Below are 27110 nucleotides of genomic sequence, written 5' to 3' on the forward strand. Positions count from 1 at the left end.
ATTTTTGGCATTTTGTGATCTTTCTTTTCGTCATCGAGTGACTGCACAATATACCCACATCCAATAAATTATAAACTCCCAGACTGAGGCTGTAATTTGAGGCAGGAGTCTAAAGTAGGAAAAGACTATTTGAATTGATCATGCGTGTTTGGAGTAAGAAGTTTTTTCTCTTTTCAGACATTATGTTATCGCGGTGCTCATGATACAACTGAAATCGTAACTGCAATATACAGCACAGAGAAATGAGTGGAAGACCGAAAAGTTCGGTTAATGAGCAGCCTCGTATCTCAGGGAGCTCAGCCCCTTTCAGAAAAGGCAAGTAACGGCTTATGGATTGGTTATAAATGGACTAGATTTCTATATACTATGAAAACAAATTTTATTTTTAAATTTCGGGATAGTTTGTTTTATGCGTTGTGTATGACTGATTCTGGGCAAGAATTCATTTAAAGGATGTTTAGATGGTAGAGGAACAACAGTTATAGCGTCTCCTGGAAGTCAGGATGATGGCGATAGTACACAAGAGATTACGTACAGTGACGCACGGGTTATTGGAAATGGGTCATTCGGTGTCGTATACCAGGCAACACTACTATCATCCGAAAACAGAGATGTTGCCATCAAAAAAGTTTTACAAGACAAAAGATTCAAGGTAAAGATTAGTGATACTTTCAGTTCTATGAAGCGAAATTGACGACAAGCAAGACTAGGTGTTCCATGCAAAGATTCAAATTGAGCAATCCATATTCGATTTTTGTTTCTGTCAAGCTAAAAAGAAATCGTTCCAGTCAAGTTAAGAAATGTCTGTCCGTTTATTACACTAAGTCGCAAATATTGGTGCCAATTTTGGGGCACCTTTATAACTTTTTGATAGCATGTGCTTTGCCATTCGAATCGTAATAAGCAGGGCTGGGTAAAATACAATTGCAGTACTATTTCACAGTGCAATATATAATGCAATAGTTTTTGGACTCGAAATAGTTATTGCAATATTTTTTGAATCAAAATATGTATTGCAATTATTGTTCAGAGGAAACTTGGAATTGTTTCAACGTTCCAGAATGGCGCCTTAACATAAAGGAAGAGTAGCGCCTGTAGATGCAATGCAATCATTGACTTTCTCAAATGAGTAATAGTCAATATTGGATGTGGGCGCAATCCACTGCAATGCAAACTTTTCTCCTTGAGACGCATTCTTCTTAGCAGTAAGAATTTAGTCCGCAAATTTTCCTCGTGGTTCTTTGTCAACATTGATAGGCGTAACCGGGTTTGCGAAATCATTCAATAACTCTGTTGCTTCCTGTGAAGCTTCGTATGAGAATCGCACATATAGCATTTTCGAACTCTTTGCAAGCAACAATATCCGCATTGCGTGAGAGATGAGGCTCCATCGTAGGAAAGTTCGCAATTACTGCATCAAACAAAATCCGCACGTCGCCAAGAGTCAGTTCTGATTGTTGAAAGTTCTTGTTGACAGATTCCAGTTTTTCTAGTTCTTGTAACAAATTGGCATTGACCAGGTTCTCTACAGCAGACGACCGGAGATTGATAATGTCACTATCGGAAGTACTAATGAACTCTTTTAGTTGTTCATAACGACGAATCGTTTCTTAAGTGCTTGACCAGTGGGTCACTTTTGCAATTTAAGGGTGCAAATGCGTTTTTTTTTCTGCAAAGAACGATATTTCCCACATCAATTTCACCATCAGATTGTGAACTTTGCTGATAGTCGTTTCATGTAAAGACAGATACTTTTCAAAAGCGAGGTTGAACCGATGGCTGGCACACCTGATAAACGGTAAAACTAGATCGTTGCTAATTTTGATGTTCGCAGGCGCATTGTTTCCAACAAGGAAAGATAGGTTAGAAATAGATTCACCTCAAAATGATAATGTCGATTCAATCAACTGAACATGTGCTTCTGCGTCAACCTTTTCTTCATCCAATAAATGCGACATAGCAAGCAAAGTAGTTTAATTTTCCTTGTTTTCCTAACTGGCGAAAATAAGTACGTAGTGAACACTCTGTTCCGTCCAGCCATCAAAAATGATACCAATTTTCTCTGGTAACTTCGAAGAAATAATGTTTTCCACTTAAGGAACGAGTTACTCGATATACGTAGGAAGACTTTTCGAATAGGGTCTAGCTTAGTATATTTGCGCGCGAGGTTGCTCTCTACAAAAGAAAACGCTAAATTGTCTTGTTCAATCCAAGTAATCCAGTTAAAAATATTTCTAGCCTTGTTCGTAACTGAAAACGTTGTGCCTGCTAATCCATTGATTGAAACAATTTTTCTGTCCCAAGTACTGTGAGACTTCAAAATATGGTCTTTCAAGTCGCTGAAGCCGGTGTTTTCTTTCTGCGTTTTATAGTTCCACATTGGCATTTATAGCGCCCTGTACCGCTAGCTTCTTTGGTGAAGTAAAAATGAACAGCTTCTTTACTCAAGACACATTTCGTTCGTTACCTGCAGTTAAGAGGCGGACTGGTTGGAGTGAGGACAAATGAAACTGACAAAAGGCAAACAGCTGTCTAAAAGTTAACAAGAAAACCGGTGACGTTTGTTTGTTTTGTCTGTGAAAGTATTGCACAATATATTGACCGCTAGCAATAGTTATTGCAATAGTTTTTCTGTCAAAAATATCTAGTGCAATACTTTACTTTTTAGAAATATGGTACTGCAATAAAAATAATGTACTGCAAACTATTTCAAAACAATATATTTTTACCCAGCCCTGGTTATAAGTTAACACAGTTGATCCATTTTAAATTCATCGAATGAACCGAAAAAGCTATGGGTTCAAACAACATAACAATGATAAAAACTCGATTTCAGAAATTTTCTAATTCAATATATCTCGCAATTTTTTGAAATGCATAATTTATACATAATGTGGCTTTATGCTTTCCGATTTGTTGCATGCAAAGTTAGCGTGGATGCTTCAGTTTGTTATATTCCAAGTTATTACTTGCAAAATTGTTTATATTTGGTGCCACTGTTGCTGAACGGCATTGGCTATTTATTAGCATATGTAGCTGTTTTATTCGTGACTAGTGTTTCGGTGGTTAAGCGTGCGTGGCTGAGTGGTTACTGCGTGAGACTCAAAATCTCTTGATTGCAGGTCCCAGATCGAATCCTAGAAGACCTAGACGATTTTGTTTTACTAATTCGAAGCTCGTTTCTGTTTTTTTTCCGATTGCTTTTTCTAGAGCTGTTTTTTTTGTCGTGTTCTGGCTAGTGTTTGCGAAGCTTCGCCTTCGTATAAAGCAACAAATCAGTGCATTAAAATTTTGATTTTATACTTGTCGTCAAATAATGATTAAACCAGATGGCTGTTTTTGTTATTCGGAACAGTTTTTTATTAATTTTTGTACACAAGAGAAGCGAAAGGTATTATTACGAAGATTTTATTTCTAACATAAGTAGCAAATAGCAAAGCTCATTAGGTGGCACTTCTGGTATATTTCAATTTAATCATATTTAAGCATAAGCAATTTAAAAGCATATGTTGCTGCTTTATTGTTGGCTAGTGTTAGGTCCTGTTTGAAAAAAAAATCAGCTATAATTACAAACTAAGGGTTTTCTTTTTTTTTTGGTTTTTTGGCGAAGCTTCAGAAAATTTTGCTTTTTTTTTAGAAATTTCAATTTTCCTCAAAAAGTGCTGTCAGTTTTCAAAAACAAGGTTCCGATGGAAAAACCGGCTGCTTGCTCTACTATGTGCCTGTTTTTTCAGCTAGTCTCTTTTCAGTTTACTCCACGTTCTATGGCCTTCGAATGTTCAAGTGGAGGTTTTTTTCCTATTTGTATTGAGTTTTTTTCCTTTTCTCAAATATTGAATGCACAAATCTGAGACAAGCGGATCTTCCCTAAATTCCATAGAAAAAAGTTATGGCCTCAAACAAGCCCATTGTGTTATTTTGTCAATTTTTCAAAAACGTTTCAGACTTTTCTCGATAGCTACTTAGCCAAATCGGATACTAAAGGTATAACCGAAAGAAAAACAAATAGTTTTGCTAATCTTCCCTGCGCAAGCGGCTATGACCTGCGTTTTGAAAAATAATATGACCCTGGACAATGTCCAATCTTTAAATTTTTGCCCGTTTTTTCGAAACTTATTCTTTTTTTGACAAAAACTAACCTGTTGAGTCTGAGTGTGATAGTTTATTCAAACTAACATGGTGCTTAGATTTTCCTTGCACAAGATGCCTATTTATTTGAAGAAAAGCTGATTTACCATTTTTCATCACTATTCTCGAAAACTATAGCTAAATTTGATATCATGGGCTTAGTCTAAAAGTATAGGTGTGGTTGTCTTCCCCGCAAAAAAAGGCTATTCCCTTGCTTAAGTAGAGAAAATTTAACTGATTTAGGAAAAGTCATGTTTTTGAATTTTTGGTCGTTTGTGGAATCTTTTTCATTTTTTTTTCGAAAACTACCCATCCAAATTTGAGATAAAGACTTCAATTGAAAAGTTTTTCTCCTTCAAATAAGCGGCCAATCCCCTACTTATGCAGAGAAATCACTACGGTTTTGCGTAAAGTCCATTTTTTTTTGAAGTTTATGTATTTCGGTATCAGTACAAAATATGATTGGAAATATTAAAACAGGTGGATTCAGTATTGACTGGGCCACTCATTTGCTTCCAAGCGACCGTGGCGCAGATGTGAGGACGTGAGACTCCTTATCAACAGGTCGGATATTCAAATCCGGAACATTGAAATAGTTTTATTTTATTTTTGTCAAATTTTTGCTGCGTAGCATTGACAATTTGAAAGAAACTGCAGCTGCTTTGTCGGTGGCTAGTTTTAGTAAAAGTACAAGCGGTCGTGGAGCAGATGTGAAAACGTGATACGTAAGCGTGTCGAATCAAATCTGATTCGAATCTGGTCAGGACTAGTTTTCTTTTAAACCGGAAATATTCCGTTTCAAAAAATGTCGGCATAGTGTTTGTCTGATTTGTCGGCTTAGTTGCCATCACGGAATTTTTTGTGCTGGAGGCAATTTTTTTGTAGGTTCAAGTTTTTTATTCTTGTAATTTGTAATTTTACCATTCCTGACTGTTTCTCGTCCAAAAGCTTTATTCGACCTAAATGGTTTCGGCTCATGATTTATCAGCTTCGTAATCTAACTTTGCGGTTGAAGAGAAACATTTTTTGTAACGCTACAGCCACAACCCTCCCTCATAAAAAAACACAATAGCATGAAAGCTTATTGCTTAAAGTTTTTCATTGACATCAGTTTTGTTTTCGGCTTAACGGCAATTTTCACAAAATTTTGTCAGCCTAGTTGCCGCTCGATATAAATGTTTCGGTTTAAAAACTTTGTATTCGGTTGTTTTTTAGTTTTTTTCTTGCAAAATTAGGTACCACGAATAATCGTAGGATTGGATTGAGTGATATATCATATTACAGAACTTTCAGTCGTGATTCGAAAATAAATATTAAAGTTTTTTCAAAAAATTTTTGTACCTGTGTCGAGAAAAACTGATCAAGTTTATAAGGTTAAGTCCAATTTCATGCGAGCAACGCAATCGAGTAACGTTCCTTATTACCATTACCCTTGCGATAAGCAAGTGTGTTGCAATTGGATACTAGACTTTTTCGGGTTCTGAAATTCTGATTTTTTTTTTGGGTTCGTGGTTTTAATTGCTGTCGGTTCATTTTCCATTGTTTTTGAAACTCGATTATTTTTCATCTGATAGGGTTTTTCCTAGCCTACTTTTTCAATCAGTTTTTTCCAATTTAAACAGTTTTCACTATTCTGAAACTTCACAACTTTGTAATTTTACAATGTCTGATTTTGAGTTTCTGTTCGAGTTTCGTTTTTTTTGTTTTTTTTTTCATTCTTGTTTATATCTGTATGCAAGTTTATCCGCATGCGTTTATTTGTTTCAATTTGGAAGGGTCGGAAACTTTTTCGACCCAAAGTTTGTCGCTCGTGTTGCTCGGTAAATGATTTTTAGTTTGTGAAAGGCTGTTTATGAACTTCATCCGATACAAACATGAAGTTTTTGTACCTTTGATTTCCACTTTTTTCATGTAGTTTTTTCAATTTACTTTTTTAGAAATGTTTTTCTGTCTTTGTTTCACCTTGTAGCTCAATGTGTTTTTTTTTGTATAACGAAATTTTGCGAAGCTCCGCTTCGCCTTTTTGTATGAAAAATGGACCTTAAGATTAAGAAAACATGAGATGACTTCATTTACACTTCCTTTAGCGCTTCCTTGACCATAAAAATTTTCTTAAATAATGAAATTTTTTGTTGCATAAAAACTAGAATTTTTTAAGTACATTTTTTGACTATCAACTATTATATTGCTAGCTTTTTGCATTTTGTATGCCTTGTTTGAATTCGGTAATAGACTTAAATACTTTTTTCTTTTCGGGATTTTTCTATTTTCAATTCATTTTTTCAAACTGATCATTAGTTTATGCTTACTTTTTTAAACTTCAATTTCCCATTTACGTTTCCTCATCTCCGGTCTAGCATTTTATCATAAGATGCTGTGCATTTTTGCAAAGTACGGGTAGTGTAGGAAGAAAATAGAAAAATTTTATATCAGCTGTTTTTTGGTTCTCAGTGCTTCCAACACCTCGCTGGCTATGTTTCTTGTTTCAGAAATACTGAAAATGATTATGTCTTTTGTTCAAGTCTAAAAATATTTTTCTGTTAAGAGTATCCAACCGAATTGAAAAGCCAGATCAGCGAAAAAAATATTTTCTATTCGTAATGGTTCAAATTTCAACATCTTTGGTTCTAATTTATTTTGTTTATCAGATAGCGCAATTGTTTTAATGCGTTGCGTGGAGCACTTTTCAATCTACTTCTGATAAAGTCAGATTTTGGCCATGCCGTGTGCTAAGTAGTAAGCTGTTGCATTTAGGAGAGGTCATCGTCCTTTTGAACTGAAAGTCAAGTTTGAAATTTGCCTTTTTCCTTATGGAAGGAATTTGACCACTTTTGCAGCATATTTGCGACTTTGTTATTTGTTTTTTTTCCAATGTTTCATGCCAGTTAATTATTTGACATACTCATTAAGCTTCAATGACTTCAACAATTTATAGGTTATTTGGATTATGCCAGTTTGCTGTTTTTTGTAAGTTTTTAAAAAGCCAGTTTTTAATTTAAAAATAAGTAAAAACAGTTCTTTGTCAATATGTATCGGCATTTATCAGTTTTTGCAAGTGTAATGAAGTGTTACAAGGAATTTTGGAGAGCTGAAAAGATTGAAAATTAAAAAAACACTACATGGTGAATAGATGACGGATGGACATCAGGAAAAATCTACATTTTTCGAGTTGTTTACTTTTTTAATGAAGATTCATGAACGTAGTGAAGACTCTTCTAAAGGTCGTTATGATTTTTTTATTCAAGAAAAAAAATCGTTTGTTCACACTCAAATTTGTTTTTTTGCGGTTTGGCTTTTGATATCTTTTTTTTATTTAAGTTCATTTCCTTTGCTTAAATGGAAGGCAAACTCCACTATCGAACAGCAAAAGCACAAAATTCATGAAAAATGTGATCGAATTCTAGTATCGAAAAGTGTTATCAAGCATAAAAATTTAGCTACTAATCAGTTTCTCTAATTGAGTTAATCTTATCGAAAAATTGTCGATCATTAATTGTTCGTGAAATTCAAAGGGCTCCAAGACTAAATAAGTCTTCCCAAGTTTTGCCAAGAAAGAAGTCAGTTTTTTTGTTTGCTTGCGTTTCCCGACTCTTCCAATCTGTCCAAGTATTATTGGCTAAGTGGCCGCTAGGTAAATGAAACTTAAAGCTTATTTAAAGATGACTTTTTTCGACTTGTGATTTCCGCCTCATTTTCTATTCTCTTGCTTGCAATGCTAAGCTTGCTTCATATCGCAAGTGGTTAGAAGATCTGCTTCGCTTCTGTGTCAACATGATTTTTGCACTCCTGTTTATCAGTGTTAATTTGTTACAGATTTTGTCTTTGCCTGAAGTAAATGGCGAGAGATTGTCGATCGCATATATTCCAATCATACTTTTAAAAAATACAGTCAAATGTTTTCATGTTTTTTTTCTTCAAATTAGTGTTGTTGTTTGTGCGTGGCGTGAAAGGATCAGGAAAAAAACCTAAAATTTAAACATGCTCAACAATCACAGTAATTTAGGCAAATATAGCAACAATTTTTGTCGAAGAATAACCATAAAAAAACGTTTCTAAGAATATTTTTTATGTTTTTAAAACAAATTGGTTAATTTTTGAAGTTTTTTAATGAAAACTGGCGTTGAAAAAACCATACTTCTAGAGTGAGCCTGCTCGCTTGCTTTACTTGCTCGAAATTAGATTACAACTTGAAATTTTCAAACCGATTTTTGTCGACACTGGGATATTTAAAAAAAAAGCTTTTTTATGTTCGAATCCGGACTGCTGAAAGGACTAAATTATGATAAATCACTCTACTCATTACGATGATTATTTGTAGTTAAATATTTTGGTTGAAAAAGAAATTCAGCCTCCTCGCTTACCTACTTCGCTCGAAATGAGACCAAAGATTTAAAATTTCGAACGGATTTTTCTCGACAATGAATAAAAAAGTTTTATTGTCGTTTGAATAAAGACTGAAAGTGCTTCAATATGATCGACCCGTTCCGATGTTTATTTGTGGCACCTGGTTAAGAGAGAAAATAAAAGAAAAAACTAAAACACTTCAATGATCGGAACAAGAAGCAAAGTGCTACAATTCGTAAAGTGCGGGAAAATCTAGCAATCGGTTGCAATAACATTTTCTTTTGCGTGTATAATAATTTTGATCGATAATTATGAAGTCAATTCATAGGGGCCGAATAGACTTTTTCTATCGGCGTGAATGAGATTAAGCCCAGTTCTTTCGATCTCTTTGGAGACAGTTTCGGCTGTTTTTTTTATATTTCCACAAGCTCTCAATGGTAATGCAGTCAAAGAGATGGTCGGTGGTATGTCAACCAAGGAAGAATTTAGGCTTACTTCGGTGACCTTTTTGCTTTAAATTTGATGAAGGTAGCTGTTCAGTTGGGCTTAGTACCAAGATCGGAGTTGTCAGAATGTGTATCAAATTTTCCAGTTATGGTTGCATTAATTGAATGCTATTGTTGGTGGTATTCTCCCTAACAGCTTAAATTTTTCTTTAAATTTTATACTTGTTGGTTTAAAAGCTCTCAATCTCCAAAACTTATACATGCTCAGAGATGCTCTCCTGCCTTTCGGCAAGCAAGTGTTTTGTGTAAGCTTCCGATTTTACGGTTCTTCTCTTCGGAATTAACAGTGTGTTGATGGGCTCTGTTTTCTGGATGAAAAATGAGAAGAAACTGCTTAGATAGCATTTCAATGTTTCTAACGATAGTTGGATTTTTCGTTTCCAAGCAGTCAGTTGTTTTGGCTTCAGGTGACAAAAGTTTTACCAAAAATAACATATCTAACCTAAAATTTTTCTAAATATCGATGAAAAGTTAAATCGCTGAGGGTAAAAAATTTTATCGTTGAAAAATACTTGCCTTTCGAGGTGAATATCTTCGTCGTTATACCTTTTCATGAAGCTTCTTTTGCTCTAAATGCTTTTTTTACACGGTCGTAGCGTTGTGTGATAGTACGATGCAACTTTTTTTCCAACCTAGGTAGCAAATGAAAGTGCCACTTTTGGTTTAATACATTCTAATTTACTACCTTGCAAAGCAAATATGTTTGCCAATTGAGTTTTTGTGCATTTTAAAGCTTTTGTATATCGCTCGCTGCCGCTTTCTAGCTCGTGTATGCGAAGCGCAGATTCATTTTGTGTTAAAATTGATTGGACTGTGTTAACACATTTGGTGTTGGGGACTAAAAGGTGAATTTTTTCCAGCTTTCAAATGTTTGTTTTTAATTTTTAGGTCGGCTAAATAGTTTTCTGATGATCTGTCATCTGCTTTGATCTCTCTTGTTGCTTGAGGAGAATTTAACAAAAGTTTTTAAGTCTAAATTCATACCGACAGCGAAAGTTTTTTTTATGAATTTAACATAAAACGTAGTTTCTTTACTACGTTTATGACAAAGGCATATTTGCTTTCAACGTTGACGTTTCAAATCTGACAGTTTTTGTGATGACAAATTTTATTAGTTGTTGTTTCTTTTTCGCTGTCGACGAGTAACAAGTTTTTTTGACTTGAAGCCTGCCTGTACAAGTGGAACTCAGACTGTTTTTTGATGTTTGTAGGTCAGTTTGACTACTCAGTTTTGCTTCTCAGATTTATATGGGAAGAAATAGAAGAATTTGACGGGGATCCTGGTGTTTTAAATGGATTTTTCAACCTTGACGTATTTGAGCTCATATTGGAAAGTAATTGTTCCTACTATTAAAATTGGCCACTTTTTTAATGGTCGCATAGCAGGAACAACTGCGGTACTTGACATCAACTTTGTATTCGGGTGTGTCGGGTGTGTTTCAGTTTTTTTTCGCTTTCTTTTGTTTTCCACGCAAAATCAGGTACCACACATAATCATAGGACTGAGTTGAGTGATATATTATTTTAAAGCCCTTTCAGTTGTGATTCGAGCGACATTAATTTATTTCCTAAAAGTTTACCCTGTCCGGTTTGAAATTTCAGATTATTTTGTCCATTTTCGAGCAAGTAAAGTGATCGAGTAACGATCGTCATATGAAAATTTACTTTTATTTAGACCTTTAGGCTAAAGACTTTAACCTTTGTTTTAGAAAAAACAATAGTTATGGATGTAAAATTTTGTGATTTGTTGCCAACAAAAGCTTTCTAAAAAAAAATTAAAATTTTTGTGCAAAATTTTTTTTAATTTTTCTATATTATCTTTATTATTTGTCATTTTTAGAAGACAATTATTTTCGATTATGTCTTGGTCATTAAGTATCTGCGCGTTTGTATAATTCTCAAATCGCAGCCCGCGCTAAAAACGACACTAATGTTCAGAAAAAAAAATCGTTTTTTTTTATTTTAAGTTTTTCTTTTAATATGGTCGGAACATTCTGTGCTACTTGACAGCAGCCGCCTGTCCTTGTTAGTTTTTGTTTTTTTTCCAATGGCGTATTTACTGATTAAATTCTCCTATTTGTTGGCATGATTTAAAACTTTACTAAAACAGGATTAATCAAATTTTTAACTGTTGATTGCATTTTGTCGAATTTAACCATCTGAATCTCAAGTAGTCAATTGGTAGGCTATAGTTATTGGTACCTCGGTAATTGAAATTTTACCATAACCTAGAGTATGTTCAAATGTTGTCCAAATTTGCTTGATTATCTTATTCCTTTTTACTTTGACTTATGCATCACGATGTGGTGCGATATGTTTCATGTACTTTTTGTTCCGACCGTACTTTTTGTTAGTGGAAAGGAACTATGACGTAGGGCGTGTATTGTTCCACCCGATTTGAATTGCCTACAAGAAAGCCCGTCGGGTGCAATTGTGTTTTCTTATTTAAGTCGTAGTGGCCCTTATTCGAATTCCGAAAAAAATTATAAGTTCTGCCCGATTTTTCATGCTCTCAGCGGATGATTTCTCTATGAACACTTTCTACGATAAATAGCATTTCTACGATGGTATCTTATCAAGTTGCACAAACTAAATAGTTGAGTAATAATTTAAAAGCCTATTTTAATCTGCGGTTTTATCGGCTGCACTTAAATTCTTTTCAAAAATATCCCAAAAAGTCTAAACGTTTTTTTTTTGCTATTTTAACGGTGGTCTGAAAATTCTGTGCTGCTTGCACAGCGAGCGGCAACTCTTGTTGAAATTTGCCTCTGGAAAATTAGGGGTTTTACCTGGGCTGGCAGTGGTGTTTGGTTTTGTTCGATTCTTTTTAACTACAAACTTACTTACGAACTACAATGTTTTCAATTACTCAGTTGTTTAAGTTGTTTATCGAGTTTATTAGGGTTTTCAATTCATCAGAATTCGTTCTTTTGAGTCTCAATATGACTCATAATATTCGGTTAACGTTTTAGAATCGGGAACTAGCAATCATGAGAGTGCTTGACCATTGCAACATTGTGAAACTCCTCTATTTCTTCTACTCACAAGGAGAAAAGGTAAGATCGTCAAATTCGCAAATAAAAGCAGAAACTTTCAAAACTGATGAATTGTACTGGACGGCATTAAGAACATTTGTTCTAGAAGGATGACGTGTACCTGAACTTAGTGTTAGAATTCATTCCGGAAACTGTCTACCGAGTGTCGCGTAATTACAGCAAAAACAAGAAGACACTTCCCGTATTTGATACCAAGGTAACTTAACTAGTTTTTTTTAAATATAATTATCAACTCTGTACGAACATTCGATACTCAGAGAGCTTGTGTATGATGGAAATCCCTACCGTCAAAAGGACGGACAATTCTAAAATTACAAATCGAATCAGTATTGAATTTTGAAACTCGGACGGTGTTGTTGGATTGCTTGTTCTCTTTTTTCAGCTCTACATGTATCAGCTGTTCCGCAGTCTGCATTGCATCCATTCCCAGCACATTTGCCACAGAGACATCAAACCTCAGAATCTACTGCTTAACACACACACTGGAGTGCTCAAACTGTGCGACTTCGGAAGGTCAGTCTAGTAACTACTAGATAAACATCCAATTAGTTATCGATAACATCCTTCTCACTAGATCGACCAAGTTAAGATCCCCTACTCTCAACTATTAAATTTTATTACACTAGCAAGCTTGCGAAACATAGTGTATTAGTACGAACCTGATTTTTTTCAACCTAACTCGCATATATAAGTGTTCATTTGGTGACACTTTTGGTATAATCACAATCTGTAGCATTCGAAATTTCATAGCATATTTTTTGCTCTATTTGTGACTAGTGTTTGTGATTTAGTTACCGTCCGTGGCTGAGAGGTTAGTGCGTGAGACTCATAATCTCTAGTTCGCAGATACAATCCGAGGCGTAGCCGAATTTTTACTAATTCGAGGCTTATTTCTACTTTTTTATTGCTCTTTATAGAGCTGTTTTTTGTCGTGTTCTCACGCTAGTGTTTACAAAGCGAAGCTTGGCCTCTGTGTTAAAATGTTCGGTATTGATCGGCTGAAAAATTCAACTTAAAACCAACCTAACTTCCCCCTCTTCCCCCTAAAACATTTCATGGGGGAAGTTGCTAACTTGTTCCTAAGCATAAATGTAATTTATTGTTACTTTTGTGATTAGCAAGCGTTGTCATTTAAGTTTTATTTAATTTAACATTTTGCAAACAAAATTACTTGAAACTTTTGTCACTATGTGATTGTATAAAAAACATATTTTGACATAAAGACATATTTTGAACATGTCTTAATTTTAAAAACCCTTTTAAGAGTAATGAACGTAGAGAAGACTCTTATATAGGTCTTGTTGCATTTTTTTTCAGGAAAAAGTCTTAAAATATTAATGCACTTAGGTGAAGGTATATGTGCACTTTCCGAGCTCAATTGAAGTTCATCTGCTGAAAGTGACCTAAGTAGCACTCTCCAAGTACGAACGTGTAAATGGCGCAATAAACGTGAACGATTTCTAGTCTCGAAAATGGGTTTCAAGTTGGGTTAATGTTATCAAAAAGCGCCAACCATAAATCGTTATAGAAATTCAAAGAGCTTAAAGGGTATCTAATTTTTACTTTGAAATCCTAAAGTTCAGATTTTTTCATTTTTTATGTTTACTTGATTGAGTTCATTACTCTTTTCCAATCTTTGATTGCCAATGTTTTATTCTGATTATTTTGTCGACAACATTTTTTGAGCATGTCTGCATTTTAAAAACCCTTTTTGTTATGATGACTTTTTTGTGATTTGGTCGACAACGGACATTTTTTGAGATGTTCCGCATTTTATAAACCCTTTTTTATTCTTATGATTTTCTTGTGATTTTGTCGACAATGTACATTTTTTTGAGATTGTCTGCATTTTAAAAACTCTTTTTTTCTGATGATTTTGTCGACAACGGACATTTCTGAGCATGTCTGTATTTTAAAAACCCTTTTTATTCTGATAATTTTTGTGTTTTTTAATGACAACGGACAAATTTTGAGCATGTCTGAATTTTAAGAACTCTTTTTGTTCTGATGATTTTTGTGTTTTTTAATGACAACGGACAAATTTTGAGCATGTCTGAATTTTAAGAACTCTTTTTGTTCTGATGATTTTCTTGTGATTTTGTCGACAAAGGACAAATTTTGAGCATGTCTGCATTTTAAAAACTTTTTCATTCTGATGATTTTGTTCTGATTTTTTCGATAACGGACATATTTGAACATGCCTGCATTTAAAAAACCCTTTTTATTTGGGTGATTTTGTCGACAACAGCTATGGTTTGAGCATGTATGATTTTTAAATATATTTCTTTTTGTTTTGATATTGTTTGTAAATATACCGACTCCGTGTGTCTTCACGAGTAGTAAATTGTTAGATGGTAATATTTTTTCGGCTCAAGTGTTGCCCTCACAGTTAAAGCTGCTTTAATTTTTTGATGCTAATTCAACACTGGCAGTTGTCTTCATCAGCATGTTTTCCTCAAAATTAACATTCGGAAACCGAGACAAACGTTAGAAAATTATTAGAGTCTTTTTTCGACATCTTGCAAGCGTTTTTCTATTTCGATTTAATTCTTTATGCCGGCTAGCTTGCCATAATATATTGACGTTGTATCTCAAGTGGCGCGAAGCTCCTCGTCCGTGAGTAATAACTATCAATCAACGCCATAATCAATGTGAAAATATGTAGCAATGCCGAAATAAGAATGAGTGACCTAAAAAGCTGTTCATATCTTCGCGGCTTTCTTTTGTTAGAGCATTTTAGTGGAATAAAATCATGTTTTTAATATGTGCTTTCCACTAGAAGTATTAGCCTCATGCTCGACTTCGCAAGTTAAGAAAATGGAGGCTGGAACAATCAATAGTGTCGTGAATTTTAATTGTCTAAATTGAAAACACAGTCGGCCATATCATGGATAACATATCATGTTGGTCTCATTTAAAGGCTTGAACAATTTTCTTCGTAATGATCTAACAAGCACATATAACGCTCTTTGGCTAGTTGATGAGGGTTTGTGATGTAGTTCAACTTGGGCGAACTATGACGGGGTAATTGATTAATTTTTCTTTTGCTTCAGTGCTAAGAAGCTCACGAGAGGAGAACCCAATGTGTCGTACATCTGTTCACGCTACTACAGAGCACCCGAACTCATTTTTGGAGCCACAGATTACTCATGTAGCATCGGTTTGTTCAAAAGAGTTATTCTTACATCTACAGTTTCTACTATAATCATTGGCCGTTTGTTGGAGTAAGAGCCGTATCTCTTTATCTGGTTAAAAAGAAGTGTTTCATTTGAGATAAGGCTTGTTTTATTTGAGAGTATGTTTAATTTAAAATATTGACAGATGATGTTGTTGACAGAAAATGGATCTATATCAACAATAAACTTGACCTCAAAACAAACTTCGAGACCTTGATGATGATACTTTCTTGTTGTTTTTGAGGTGGAGTGAGTTAATTAAGTTGATAAATCCAAAGAGTCAAGTTCTTTTTAAATGAAAATTTTGTAATTTAAATTAAGCGCAGCTTTATTTACTTTGTTTTATAAATTCATGAAAAAAATGCGTCTTTTAACCGAGGTTTTCTCTGAATCGGGGAGGCTCTCATTCGAGAAATGCAAAATGGGTACGTGTAAAATGGTTCAGATTCATTGCCATCTTGGCTATTGAGTGGGATATATTCCATGATCCTGCAAAGTCTTGCAAACAGGGTAACTTGAGATGATCTGACATGATCATTGATATATTTCACAGATTGAAGGCATAATGCCTTTTTTTCTGGTTTATTGGTTTTTGTGAAAACTAGCATTGAGAAAAAAGGCAGAAAATCTGCGCTGATTTGCTCGTGTATAAAAAATATAGGTTGACGTTTATCTGTCATGCGTTAAAAAGTTGAGTTCGGCAAGTCATTCTTGTTTTCTTATCTTTGTTTTACTTAATGGATGGTAATAGACTGAGTTTCGGGACACTGTTAATGCCGTTGAACTTCTTGAGTACATAAAAAGTTACAGAAAACTACTCTTTGCAATAATATCTTTGCTTGAAGAAGTTCCACTCATAAAAAAATTGCTGAAAAGATGCTCCAACCGCAATTCATTGAATGAGCACCTTAAACGTTTTTCGAAGTTATGGTAAATCTCAGATTTGATACAGTATGTATACTAATTAGATAGCGATTTTGAAGTTTTTTTTATCTGAAGGGGGGATGAATTGTGTAATCTACAAGTAAATCTATAAAGGACACAAAAGCGAAGCGGAAATTCACAACACTTGCGATAAAACGAAACATAAAAATGCAAGCTAGGGAATAGAAAATAATTCGTAAACCTGCAGTTAGAAAAATATCTAGGTTAAAAACGGGGACTATTCTCATGGGCGATAGACTATACTACTAGTGTTTTAGTACGAACCTTATTTTTTTCTAACCAAACTAATTGTTCATTAAAATTTTTTAGTTGAGCCTTTTTTGCTATAATCACGATCTGTAGCATAAGTTTCATAGCATCTGTTCTCTGCTTTTTTGTGGCAAGTGTTTGTGATGTATTAAGCATGCGTGGCTGAGTGGTTAGCGCGTGAGACTCAAAATATCTAGGTCTCAGTAGGTCTTAGTTTCGAGTCGAGATGTCGCCGAGTTTACACTGCTTGGAACTTGGCTACTACAGAGCACCCGAACTCATTTTTGGAGCCACAGATTACTCATGTAGCATTGGTTAGTTCAAAAGAGTTATTCTTACATCTACAGTTTCTACTATAATCATTGGCCGTTTGTTGGAGTAAGAGCCGTATCTCTTTATCTGGTTAAAAAGTTTTTTTTATCTGAAGGGGGGATGAATTGTGTAATCTACAAGTAAATCTATAAAGGACACAAAAGCGAAGCGGAAATTCACAACACTTGCGATAAAACGAAACATAAAAATGCAAGCTAGGGAATAGAAAATAATTCGTAAACCTGCAGTTAGAAAAATATCTAGGTTAAAAACGGGGACTATTCTCATGGGCGATAGACTATACTACTAGTGTTTTAGTACGAACCTTATTTTTTTCTAACCAAACTAATTGTTCATTAAAATTTTTTAGTTGAGCCTTTTTTGCTATAATCACGATCTGTAGCATAAGTTTCATAGCATCTGTTCTCTGCTTTTTTGTGGCAAGTGTTTGTGATGTATTAAGCATGCGTGGCTGAGTGGTTAGCGCGTGAGACTCAAAATATCTAGGTCTCAGTAGGTCTTAGTTTCGAGTCGAGATGTCGCCGAGTTTACACTGCTTGGAACTTGGCTACTACAGAGCACCCGAACTCATTTTTGGAGCCACAGATTACTCATGTAGCATTGGTTAGTTCAAAAGAGTTATTCTTACATCTACAGTTTCTACTATAATCATTGGCCGTTTGTTGGAGTAAGAGCCGTATCTCTTTATCTGGTTAAAAAGTTTTTTTTATCTGAAGGGGGGATGAATTGTGTAATCTACAAGTAAATCTATAAAGGACACAAAAGCGAAGCGGAAATTCACAACACTTGCGATAAAACGAAACATAAAAATGCAAGCTAGGGAATAGAAAATAATTCGTAAACCTGCAGTTAGAAAAATATCTAGGTTAAAAACGGGGACTATTCTCATGGGCGATAGACTATACTACTAGTGTTTTAGTACGAACCTTATTTTTTTCTAACCAAACTAATTGTTCATTAAAATTTTTTAGTTGAGCCTTTTTTGCTATAATCACGATCTGTAGCATAAGTTTCATAGCATCTGTTCTCTGCTTTTTTGTGGCAAGTGTTTGTGATGTATTAAGCATGCGTGGCTGAGTGGTTAGCGTGTGAGACTCAAAATATCTAGGTCTCAGTAGGTCTTAGTTTCGAGTCGAGATGTCGCCGAGTTTACACTGCTTGGAACTTGGCTACTACAGAGCACCCGAACTCATTTTTGGAGCCACAGATTACTCATGTAGCATTGGTTAGTTCAAAAGAGTTATTCTTACATCTACAGTTTCTACTATAATCATTGGCCGTTTGTTGGAGTAAGAGCCGTATCTCTTTATCTGGTTAAAAAGTTTTTTTTATCTGAAGGGGGGATGAATTGTGTAATCTACAAGTAAATCTATAAAGGACACAAAAGCGAAGCGGAAATTCACAACACTTGCGATAAAACGAAACATAAAAATGCAAGCTAGGGAATAGAAAATAATTCGTAAACCTGCAGTTACAAAAAATATCTAGGTTAAAAACGGGGACTATTCTCATGGGCGATAGACTATACTACTAGTGTTTTAGTACGAACCTTATTTTTTTCTAACCAAACTAATTGTTCATTAAAATTTTTTAGTTGAGCCTTTTTTGCTATAATCACGATCTGTAGCATAAGTTTAATAGCATCTGTTCTCTGCTTTTTTTGTGGCAAGTGTTTGTGATGTATTAAGCATGCGTGGCTGAGTGGTTAGCGCGTGAGACTCAAAATATCTAGGTCTCAGTAGGTCTTAGTTTCGAGTCGAGATGTCGCCGAGTTTACACTTGCTTGGAACTTGGCTTATTTTTACTTTTTCCTATTGCAATCTGTAGAACTCTAGAGCTGCTTTTTGCCTTGTTCTCGCTAGTGTTTGCGAAGCTCAGCTGAGCTTCTGTGCTTAAATTTTCAGCTGAAATTTTCAAATTTAAAATTTTGTTTTTGCCAGGGAAGTGCCAAATAAAGCTTCCAAAAATTAGTTTTCTTTTTGAAAAAATTAGTTTTGCTTAGGTAAATGGTCAATTTAACAAGTTTTCATTACTTCGGTTGCAAAATTAGACAAAAAACCAAATATTTCAAGCCAGTTTTTCTCGACACTGGGTATTTTTTTGAAAATTTATACTGTCGTTCGAATCACGGCTAAAAAGGCTTTAATATGAAATATTACTCAACCCAGTGATTATTTTTGGTGCCTGATTTTGCGTATAAAAAAATTGAAGCTCTCGAATAGAAGGTCATCCCCTATTTTACACTTGCCAGTAGCTAGTGTTTTAGCGCGAATCTTCTTTTTTTCTAACCTAACTCGCAAATAAAATTGTTCTTTGAAAGTGAAAAGTGTTCACTTATTTGGTGGCTCTTTTGCTATAATCACATCACGATCAAGCACTGGAATTTTTTCAGCATCTGTTCTCTACTTTATTTGTGGCTAGTGTTTGTGATGTATTAAGCATGCGTGGCTGAGTGGTTAGTGCTCGAGAATCATAATACCTAGGTGGCTGTTTGTCTCGCCTGATGTCCGATTTCTGCAAAAGATTGAGTACTTGAGTAGACGCCCATTGCGCCGAAAACAAAATTGCTGTAAAAGTATTGTTGTCATAAAACCGGAAGACCCCCACCTCATTTCTCTTACCCACTAGCCCTGCTGAAACGTATAAAAGCATAAAGCTCTCTTTCTTATCTTGAAACCACTAAATATAAGATGTCTCAGACAATATAAATAAGCTGAAGCCATTTTAGCGAAAAAAATTAAAATTATTCCAAATCAGAGTTGATTAATGTACAAATTACAGAACGACTTTAAATCATAGTAAAGTTAGTTTGAATCAGAAGAAAATCCCATGCTTTAGAGCGGACAAAAAATAAGTAGACAAATGATAGTCTAACTATTGAAGTATTCCCAGAAAAAAATCATGTTTCTTGCAATTGAAATAAGGTTTTGAAGTTAATTGAGTTAAAATATGCTAAATAGGTCTTTTGAACTGCCAAATATGTCCTTTAAAGTGACCAGGCAACTTCAGGCTCATAATGTCCAAATTTACTTCTGAAATGCAGGTTCCAAAAACCGATAGAATTCTTTTCATGCTATTTTTACGCGTTCAGACATCTGGTCTGCCGGCTGTGTGATGGCGGAACTGCTGCTGGGCCAGCCGATCTTCCCGGGTGACAGTGGAGTGGATCAGCTGGTGGAGATCATCAAGGTGCTGGGAACTCCCTCCAAGGACCAGATCAAAGATATGAATCCCAACTACAACGACTTCAAGTTCCCACAGATCAAGGCTCATCCCTGGAACAAAGTGAGAATAACTTAGTTAGAAGTATGGAGAATATATAGCCATTTCGAGAACCTAAAAGATTGATTTCAGTTGGAGGATTAGTAAGTAATATTAATAGTGTTATCAGGGAAAAAAAACCCTGTTTTTGGTTACGCGAAAAAGATCCTGTTTTTAATGAAAGCAACGCAATGATTTTTTGTAGGTGTTTTCACAAAAAGTGCCCGAGGGAGCAATAAGGTTAACAAATCGACTGCTCGAGTACAGTCCCGGAACTCGGCTGAAGCCAATGCAGGCATGCGCACACAACTTCTTCGACGAATTGAGACTACCCGGCCAGAAGCTGTCCAATGGCAATCCCCTCCCTCCCCTCTTCAACTTCACGCAGCTAGGTGGGTAGCTTTGGGGCTCATTAGAATCGAAATGCTTAGTTCATGCACCAAAGGTAATTTACCGTTTAGTGTTCTTAGCAAACAAAAAAAAGGTAAATTACATTAAGTTGTAATAAATTAAACATAGTCACATAAGAACAAGGATTGCCGTTTATTGTGCAAATAGCACAGAATGTTCCGACCACATTTTTTAAAATAATGAGTGTTGTTTTTTTTCTGTGTGGCGCGGTAAAAAGATCTGAAAGAAAAAATAGAAATAAGGCATATTCGAATTGCATAGTCAAATAGGATAATTGGAAAACAGTTTCATAGAAAAATGACTAGCAACACAAAAAAAATCCAAAAACTAACTTACTCAGGTAAACAAAGTTTTAGCGGTTTATATTAAAATTGAATAAGCTATTGTAAGCCTGCACGCTTACCTTATCAGCTCGAAATTAGACCAAAATTAAAGAAAATTTTAACCGGTTTTTCTCGACACAGATAATTTTTGGAATCACGACTAAAAGGGCTTTAATATGATACATAACTGGAACCAATTCGATAATTATTTGTGGTTCCTAGTTTTGCATGGAAAACAAAGAAAAAACTAATTCACCCGAATACAAAGTTCCTCCACATTTTTGAAACGGTCGGAACACTAAGAATAAATTACATGTAAGGGTATAAACTGTAAAGTTTGTGGTATCAAGTGCTCTAAGTGAATCAAATGCAGCTCTTGCTGGTAATAAAAAGTACTTTTATCTTCTTATTCCATTCATCAAGAAAAAATTCCGGAAATTGTGTCTTTAAGTTTGATTCGGGTCACTCTCACTGCCCTGGGACCGAACGCCTGCAATTTTTGCTTCAACTTACATCAATCTACTTCCCTAACAGCCCAAAACTTTAACCGTCATGCTTATTCTTCTGAAATTTTGTATTCTGATTGCGTTTCATAATTTTTGAAGACTTTTGTCCCGTTTGATTGCGATGAAAATACTCAATAGAGTAAATAAGCCAGTTGACACAATATTAGATTGATCAATTAAAAAATTAGTGCGCAGTTTGGCACCACCAAAAACTTTCTTTAAAAACTGTCAAGTATATATGATAATAGTACGAAATCATAATTTTTTCAGAGATCTCATCGCTTCCGAGTGACGTCGACCAGAAGAGTCTGCAACCCCAAACAGATCAAGGTCAACAGGCCACAGGGGGTGCATCCAATTCATCATCTGACGTCTCGAAGACACCGACAACATCTACAGCCCAGCTACCAACTGTTAAAGAGGGAACATCATCAGGAGCTGCAGCAGCAGCATCTGCTTCAAACTCATCATCGGCAGCAGCTGGCGCTAATCAGCCCCCTCTAACGGTGTCATCAACAGCTTGAAAGGAAAAGATTGCAAATTAGAAGCTCCGGTATTTTCTGCTGGACCGGAACAGCTGGCATCTTGAGGAGCTACAGAATCCGAATGCACACTTAATACATTTAACAATGGATTTCTTGAATTAACCCAGAGAAAGACCATTAGTCGCTCCAGACGAATGTCAGAAGAATCTTGACAAATGATCATTTCAAAAAATTCTGAATGGATTGATGTATTGAATCGAACCTATTTTCCTGTGTTTGTTTTTACGGCAAATGTTGTAATTCGAATTCAAATTACTGTACAGTTAGTTTAGACAATGCCGCCGTCATTGGCAAAATAAATTGACTTCAAATTATATGAATTCTGTTTTAAACCGTTGTTTTTTTTTCATTTTTTGGGTCTCGTTCAAAATTGCAATGAAGTTTGCTGGTGCTGAGCGCAAAGCGTGCTTCTTCGTTCTCTTGTCACTTGCGAAATTTAAAAACAAACCTAGAATTAATTCAAATCATGTTGTTGTATCGTGTAGTTCTCTGAATGTCTATCTATATAAACCCTCTTAACCCTTCTACTGGGCTTATTTGGCCTGACGTTTAAATGTGAGTCCACCCAACGCAACCAAATGATGCGAACATCAAAATGTTATCGTACAAAACTGCTGGTTTTCTTCACACAATTTATGACCTGATAATTATAACCAGCCACTCAAGATTTAAATAAAATGGGAAGTTATTTTAGAAATATATATATAGAAAATTGTGAAGAGAGCAAGTTAGTTGTTATAAAACTTGTTTTTTTTCTCCTTTTTTATGTCATGCTAATAGATATGATATGTAAACGATAGCTTTTGAGACATTTTATAATCCAGTTTGATCAAATCAATTTTAGATTCGGGTTCTTTCTGATATCATCGTTCGTTGGTGTGACAAAGTAATCGAATTAGTGTAAATAGCTGCAATTATTGAATCCTGAATTTAATAAAGTAATAAATTTGAACAGTGAATTCCATGTGAAGTTACTATGTTTTCATGATAACCAAACAGTATATATTAAATTCACTGTTTAATTTAGAATCTAACATGGTAGAAAAAGCGAAATGACAAACGATAAATTATCATAGTTGCATCTTAGAAGCTCAATTAAAACTTTTGTCATTTCGTAATTAGAATAATTAGAATGTTTTGCCTTGCTTTTCTTTAAAAAAAAGAATGTTCAATTTCAGTTTTTCCAAGATAGTACAAAAATTGGGCGAGGTCAACAAGTGCATCAAGGGCATTTGAGGGAGTGGATCAAACCGTAGCTCTTCTGGATACTAAAAACAATTTTAGTAGCTAATTAATTTTTCTGCGTCCTAGAAAAATAGCAAAAGATGGGTTCGATTTTTGGAACTTTTTTCAGTCAAATAAAGATTTTTGGTTTTTTATTGAATCAATTGTTGATTGATACAAATAATAGTTTAACAATAATTTTTTACCCGGTTGAAGATATCGAAACCCTAAGTTCGAATTGAAAATGTATTTTATATCGGATTTTTGTAAAGTTCTGGGAATTAGAAAATTGCTCAACTTCATGCTGAACTAATCTACCTCGCGTGGGTTATCTTTAATGACATCTTCTGGCTATGATCACGATCTGTACCATTGGAAATTTCATAATATATGTGTTTTCTGCTTTATTTGTGGTAGTGTTTGTGATTAATTGAAGGTCCGTGTCAGGGTGGCTAGTGCTTGAGGCTCAAAATATCTAGGTCGCAGATATAATCCGAGACGTTGCCGAATTTTTACTAATTCGAGGCTGATTTCTACTTTTCTTATCGCATTTTATAGAGCTGTTTTTTGTCGTGTTCTTGCTAGTGTTTTCGACTTCGCCTGTAAAACTATCTGATCTTAAACTATATGATATAGTTGTATCTAAAAGCATATTGAATTGGATTGCTAAATGATTTTATGAATTAGTTGTTGCTAAAAAATAAATTCAACAATTTTTCAAAAAGTGTATTTTTTACCTAGCTATATCAGACTCTTATATATGTCGCGCTGATTTTTTTTGTTTTTTTCCAGCAAAATTCTAAAATTTGTTCAGGAAAGGAATTCAATTTTCAGATTTCCCTGCGAAATAAAATTTTTACCTATCGATCTAATTTTTTCAAACTCAGTTGCTTGTAGCAAAAAGTGTCCATCATACAGTGTTTTTGAAATTCAAAGGGTCATCTATTTTCTCTTTGAATTTCGAAAGTTGAGATTTTTCAAAAAACAAGACATTTTTTTTTGTTTTCTTGCGTTCATTGACTCTTCGAACTGTATGTTGGCTTAGTTTTTATTTCTAGGCCGGGGCTAAAAAAGGTATGATTTTTTGTAATATGAACCTTGAGATTTAGTTGTGTTGAATTAGTGATGGCCCATACCAATTCTTGCAGGTCACTAATTTTCAAAATGTGTTATTACTAAAAACAAAGATTTGATTTTCCTAAGTTTTGAGGGAAAAGTACTGAGCATTTAATAACTTGCGAGCTGATTTATAAGAAAACCGTTGGTTGAGACTAGAAAGTTTACGAATCATTTAATGTCATTTCAATGATAAGGAAATTTCCTTTATTTAAAGAGAGAGTTTTTTTGAAACTGTTTTTTGTTCATCTGTGGCGATCGGAGGACTTGAAAGGGCGGTAATAATTTCAACAATATTTTTACGGCAAGTGTTTTCAATTAACTGGAATAACTGAACACTAGGAATGAACCAAATTATACACTTAAAGACACGAACCAAAGCTTTACACCATTTGTGATACAACACAATCATAGCGACTCCAGTTTGAGTTTATGTCTGCTAGTTCGTGATAAAGGTTTGTGATAAAGGAGTTGAAAAGGGCTTGAAATATCGTGAAAAGCTAGATCGACCAATAGTTTCTTGAATAAGAAAAAGGAAAATAAAATTGTATTTACAAAACGGTTACGAAGCCGACTATCCCTTGAGGTAAATAAAGTTTTGAACAGCCAATTTTTGAGTGCCAAGAAGCTGTGTATTTTAAATGTTTGAAAAACAATAACTTATGCCCTCAATGACACAACCAAAAGAAACTTGTTTCGAATATCTCATTGCGCAAATTGAGGCCACTCTGATTCTGTTGGACGAAGTGTTCACGTGAGAAAAAGTATGTTCCGAAATGATAACGCTTGGTAATTGCGAGCATATTTATCGCTTGCGTAATTATTTTGACAAAAAATTGACGGAGTTAAAAATTTTCATAAAAGTAATAGTAAAATTAAAACAAATTTATTAAAACATTTGAAAAAAAATGAATTAAGTTTTTCAAAAAAAAAACAAATTTTAATTTTCTCAAAAAAGCTTGAAACTCCTTCACTAATGATTATTCAGAGAGGGCATTCAGATTATTAAAAAAGCTTAACTTTCAAATAAAAGTTGGGCTACCGGCACTAAGCCGACAAAAAAACATACGGACGACGCCGATTTTATTGTCTGCAAAAAAAAGAAGTCACACACAAGCAGGTGGTTGATTGTTGAGTGAAATTCACTTAATCATAGCCGAAATGAAACAATTTGAACAATTTCACGTGCTTAAATTTTGTCATAAGCGGGCGAGGAAACTTTTGCCATGAGAAATAACTGATTAATCCAGCTGGAGATGTAAGAAAAGACCGTGTAAAGCGTCTGTTGCCATCATAGCAGATGAAATAGTAAACACATCTGGAGAACATGGTCACGAAACTATTCCAAGCAAGCAAGAATTAAGAAAAGTGAGTAAAATATTCAAAAATTTTGACATTTAAACTTTCAAAATTTGGAATTTTCTAATTTTAATTTGTTTTCAAACGTTAAATTAGCATGACTGCAAGGCGTACGTTTCTGAGGGGGGGGGGGGGGGGGGAATGATCACGTTTAGTAGAAAAAATTTTAGCCCCTCAAACAGGTCAACTTTTGTAATATTTGGGGTGTCAAACATTTTTCTTGGCCTGTTGGTCATACTATTAAAAAAAGTTTAAAAAAATTAAAATCAACCATCCTAAAGAAAATCTTAGATCTTCTTCTGGTAGAAATAAACATGCAGCGCATGCTTTTTCCTTGTCAATTTTCCTCATCCCAAATATTGTAATCAGGGGCGCATATAAAGGGGGGGATGTGCGCTTTGGCTGATATTTTTATACTTTCTTATTTTCTATTTTCATTTTGGACATGATACAGTGATCGGAGCTGTGTTGTAATAATTGCACGACGATCGGGTAGCTTTTTAGTTTTGAGCGCTTTTTTTATTTTTGAAAAATCAATTCTTCAAACTTAATGATCGATCTTCAACTTTTTAGTTTCCGAAAAGGTCATGTAAAAGATCGCCTCAATGTCAACGGAAAACTGTTCGATAAACTGGCGGAAAGTTACGATAACTAACCGGGGTCTTCTGGGAGACTAATATCCCTCATTAATTGCTTAGCTCTGTGTTAAACAGGATGTTTTGTCTGAGCGCACAAACATTTCTAAGCAAGAAATGCAATAATTAAGATAAGATAAGTCTGCAGCTGAAACTAGAGTTGGCGAAGTTTAAGTACTGACTTGTTCAAATTAACTTAAAAAATTGATGTTTTTTCTGTCCTGCTAATGTTCAATTGCGCCTCAAATTCACCTACAAATTTAACAATTTTATAAACTCAGTTACGTAATCTACAGTAGGTATTTTTCAAAAGAGCAATTTTTCATCGGCGGCAATCCAGTAGTGTGACACAATGCTTTAAATATCAGAGCTGCTTTCCAAAAAAAAAGATCTCGGGTTGACCTCCATAAGAGCATAATGCTTGTTATACAGTTTGTTTTGATGACATAGAGGATTTCTGGCCGTTAAAATATGTTAATTTTCTATTTGGATGAAAATTGGTTGTCATGCAACTTCCTTACTACACAAGCAAAGCTTGTGTTATAGTATGAACTCTTTTTCCAACCTAAGTCGCAAATATTGTTGCGACACAAATATTGTTGCGACAAAATTTGTTCAATTTGACTGTGTTCATTTTGATTAATAACCTACTATTAAATCACAAATAGCACTTTAGCTTCACTGTATCATGGATCTGTAGCGTAGAGTTAGGGAAGGAGCCCCGCAACAGATTAAGAGGGTTCGAACATAGGCAGGATCGGATGTTTTTAATGAACTTTTCCATATACTAGTTAAAATGCTTCCGCTCTATAAATTGAGACATGCTTGTTGGTAAAGATTTTTTTTTCAAATTGACTGGTACTGCTAATGTGTAATAATTGGCTTGCATCACTTAGCAATTAAATAGACTCATAATTGGCGGGTGTCACTTGAGAATTTTTATAGACTCAAAGTTTTACTCATTCAGTTTTTTTCAGTAGCGTTATCGGTCAT

The 27110-nt window shown here is 34.7% G+C and overlaps 1 protein-coding gene across 1 annotated transcript; it reads left to right on the forward strand.

Annotated features, from left to right (window-relative positions):
- Window positions 1-181: 181 nt before the first annotated feature.
- Window positions 182-22443, forward strand: LOC134839171 (glycogen synthase kinase-3-like). Its single transcript, XM_063854632.1, has 9 exons — window positions 182-315; window positions 462-652; window positions 11951-12034; window positions 12120-12230; window positions 12417-12547; window positions 15088-15194; window positions 19829-20022; window positions 20204-20390; window positions 21509-22443. The coding sequence occupies exons 1-9, from the start codon at window positions 243-245 to the stop codon at window positions 21760-21762; spliced, it is 1332 nt and encodes a 443-aa protein (XP_063710702.1). The 5' UTR covers window positions 182-242; the 3' UTR covers window positions 21763-22443.
- Window positions 22444-27110: the final 4667 nt, after the last annotated feature.

Source organism: Symsagittifera roscoffensis, chromosome 2 (genome assembly GCF_963678635.1).
Source record: "Symsagittifera roscoffensis chromosome 2, txSymRosc1.1, whole genome shotgun sequence".
NCBI lineage: Eukaryota > Metazoa > Xenacoelomorpha > Acoela > Convolutidae > Symsagittifera > Symsagittifera roscoffensis.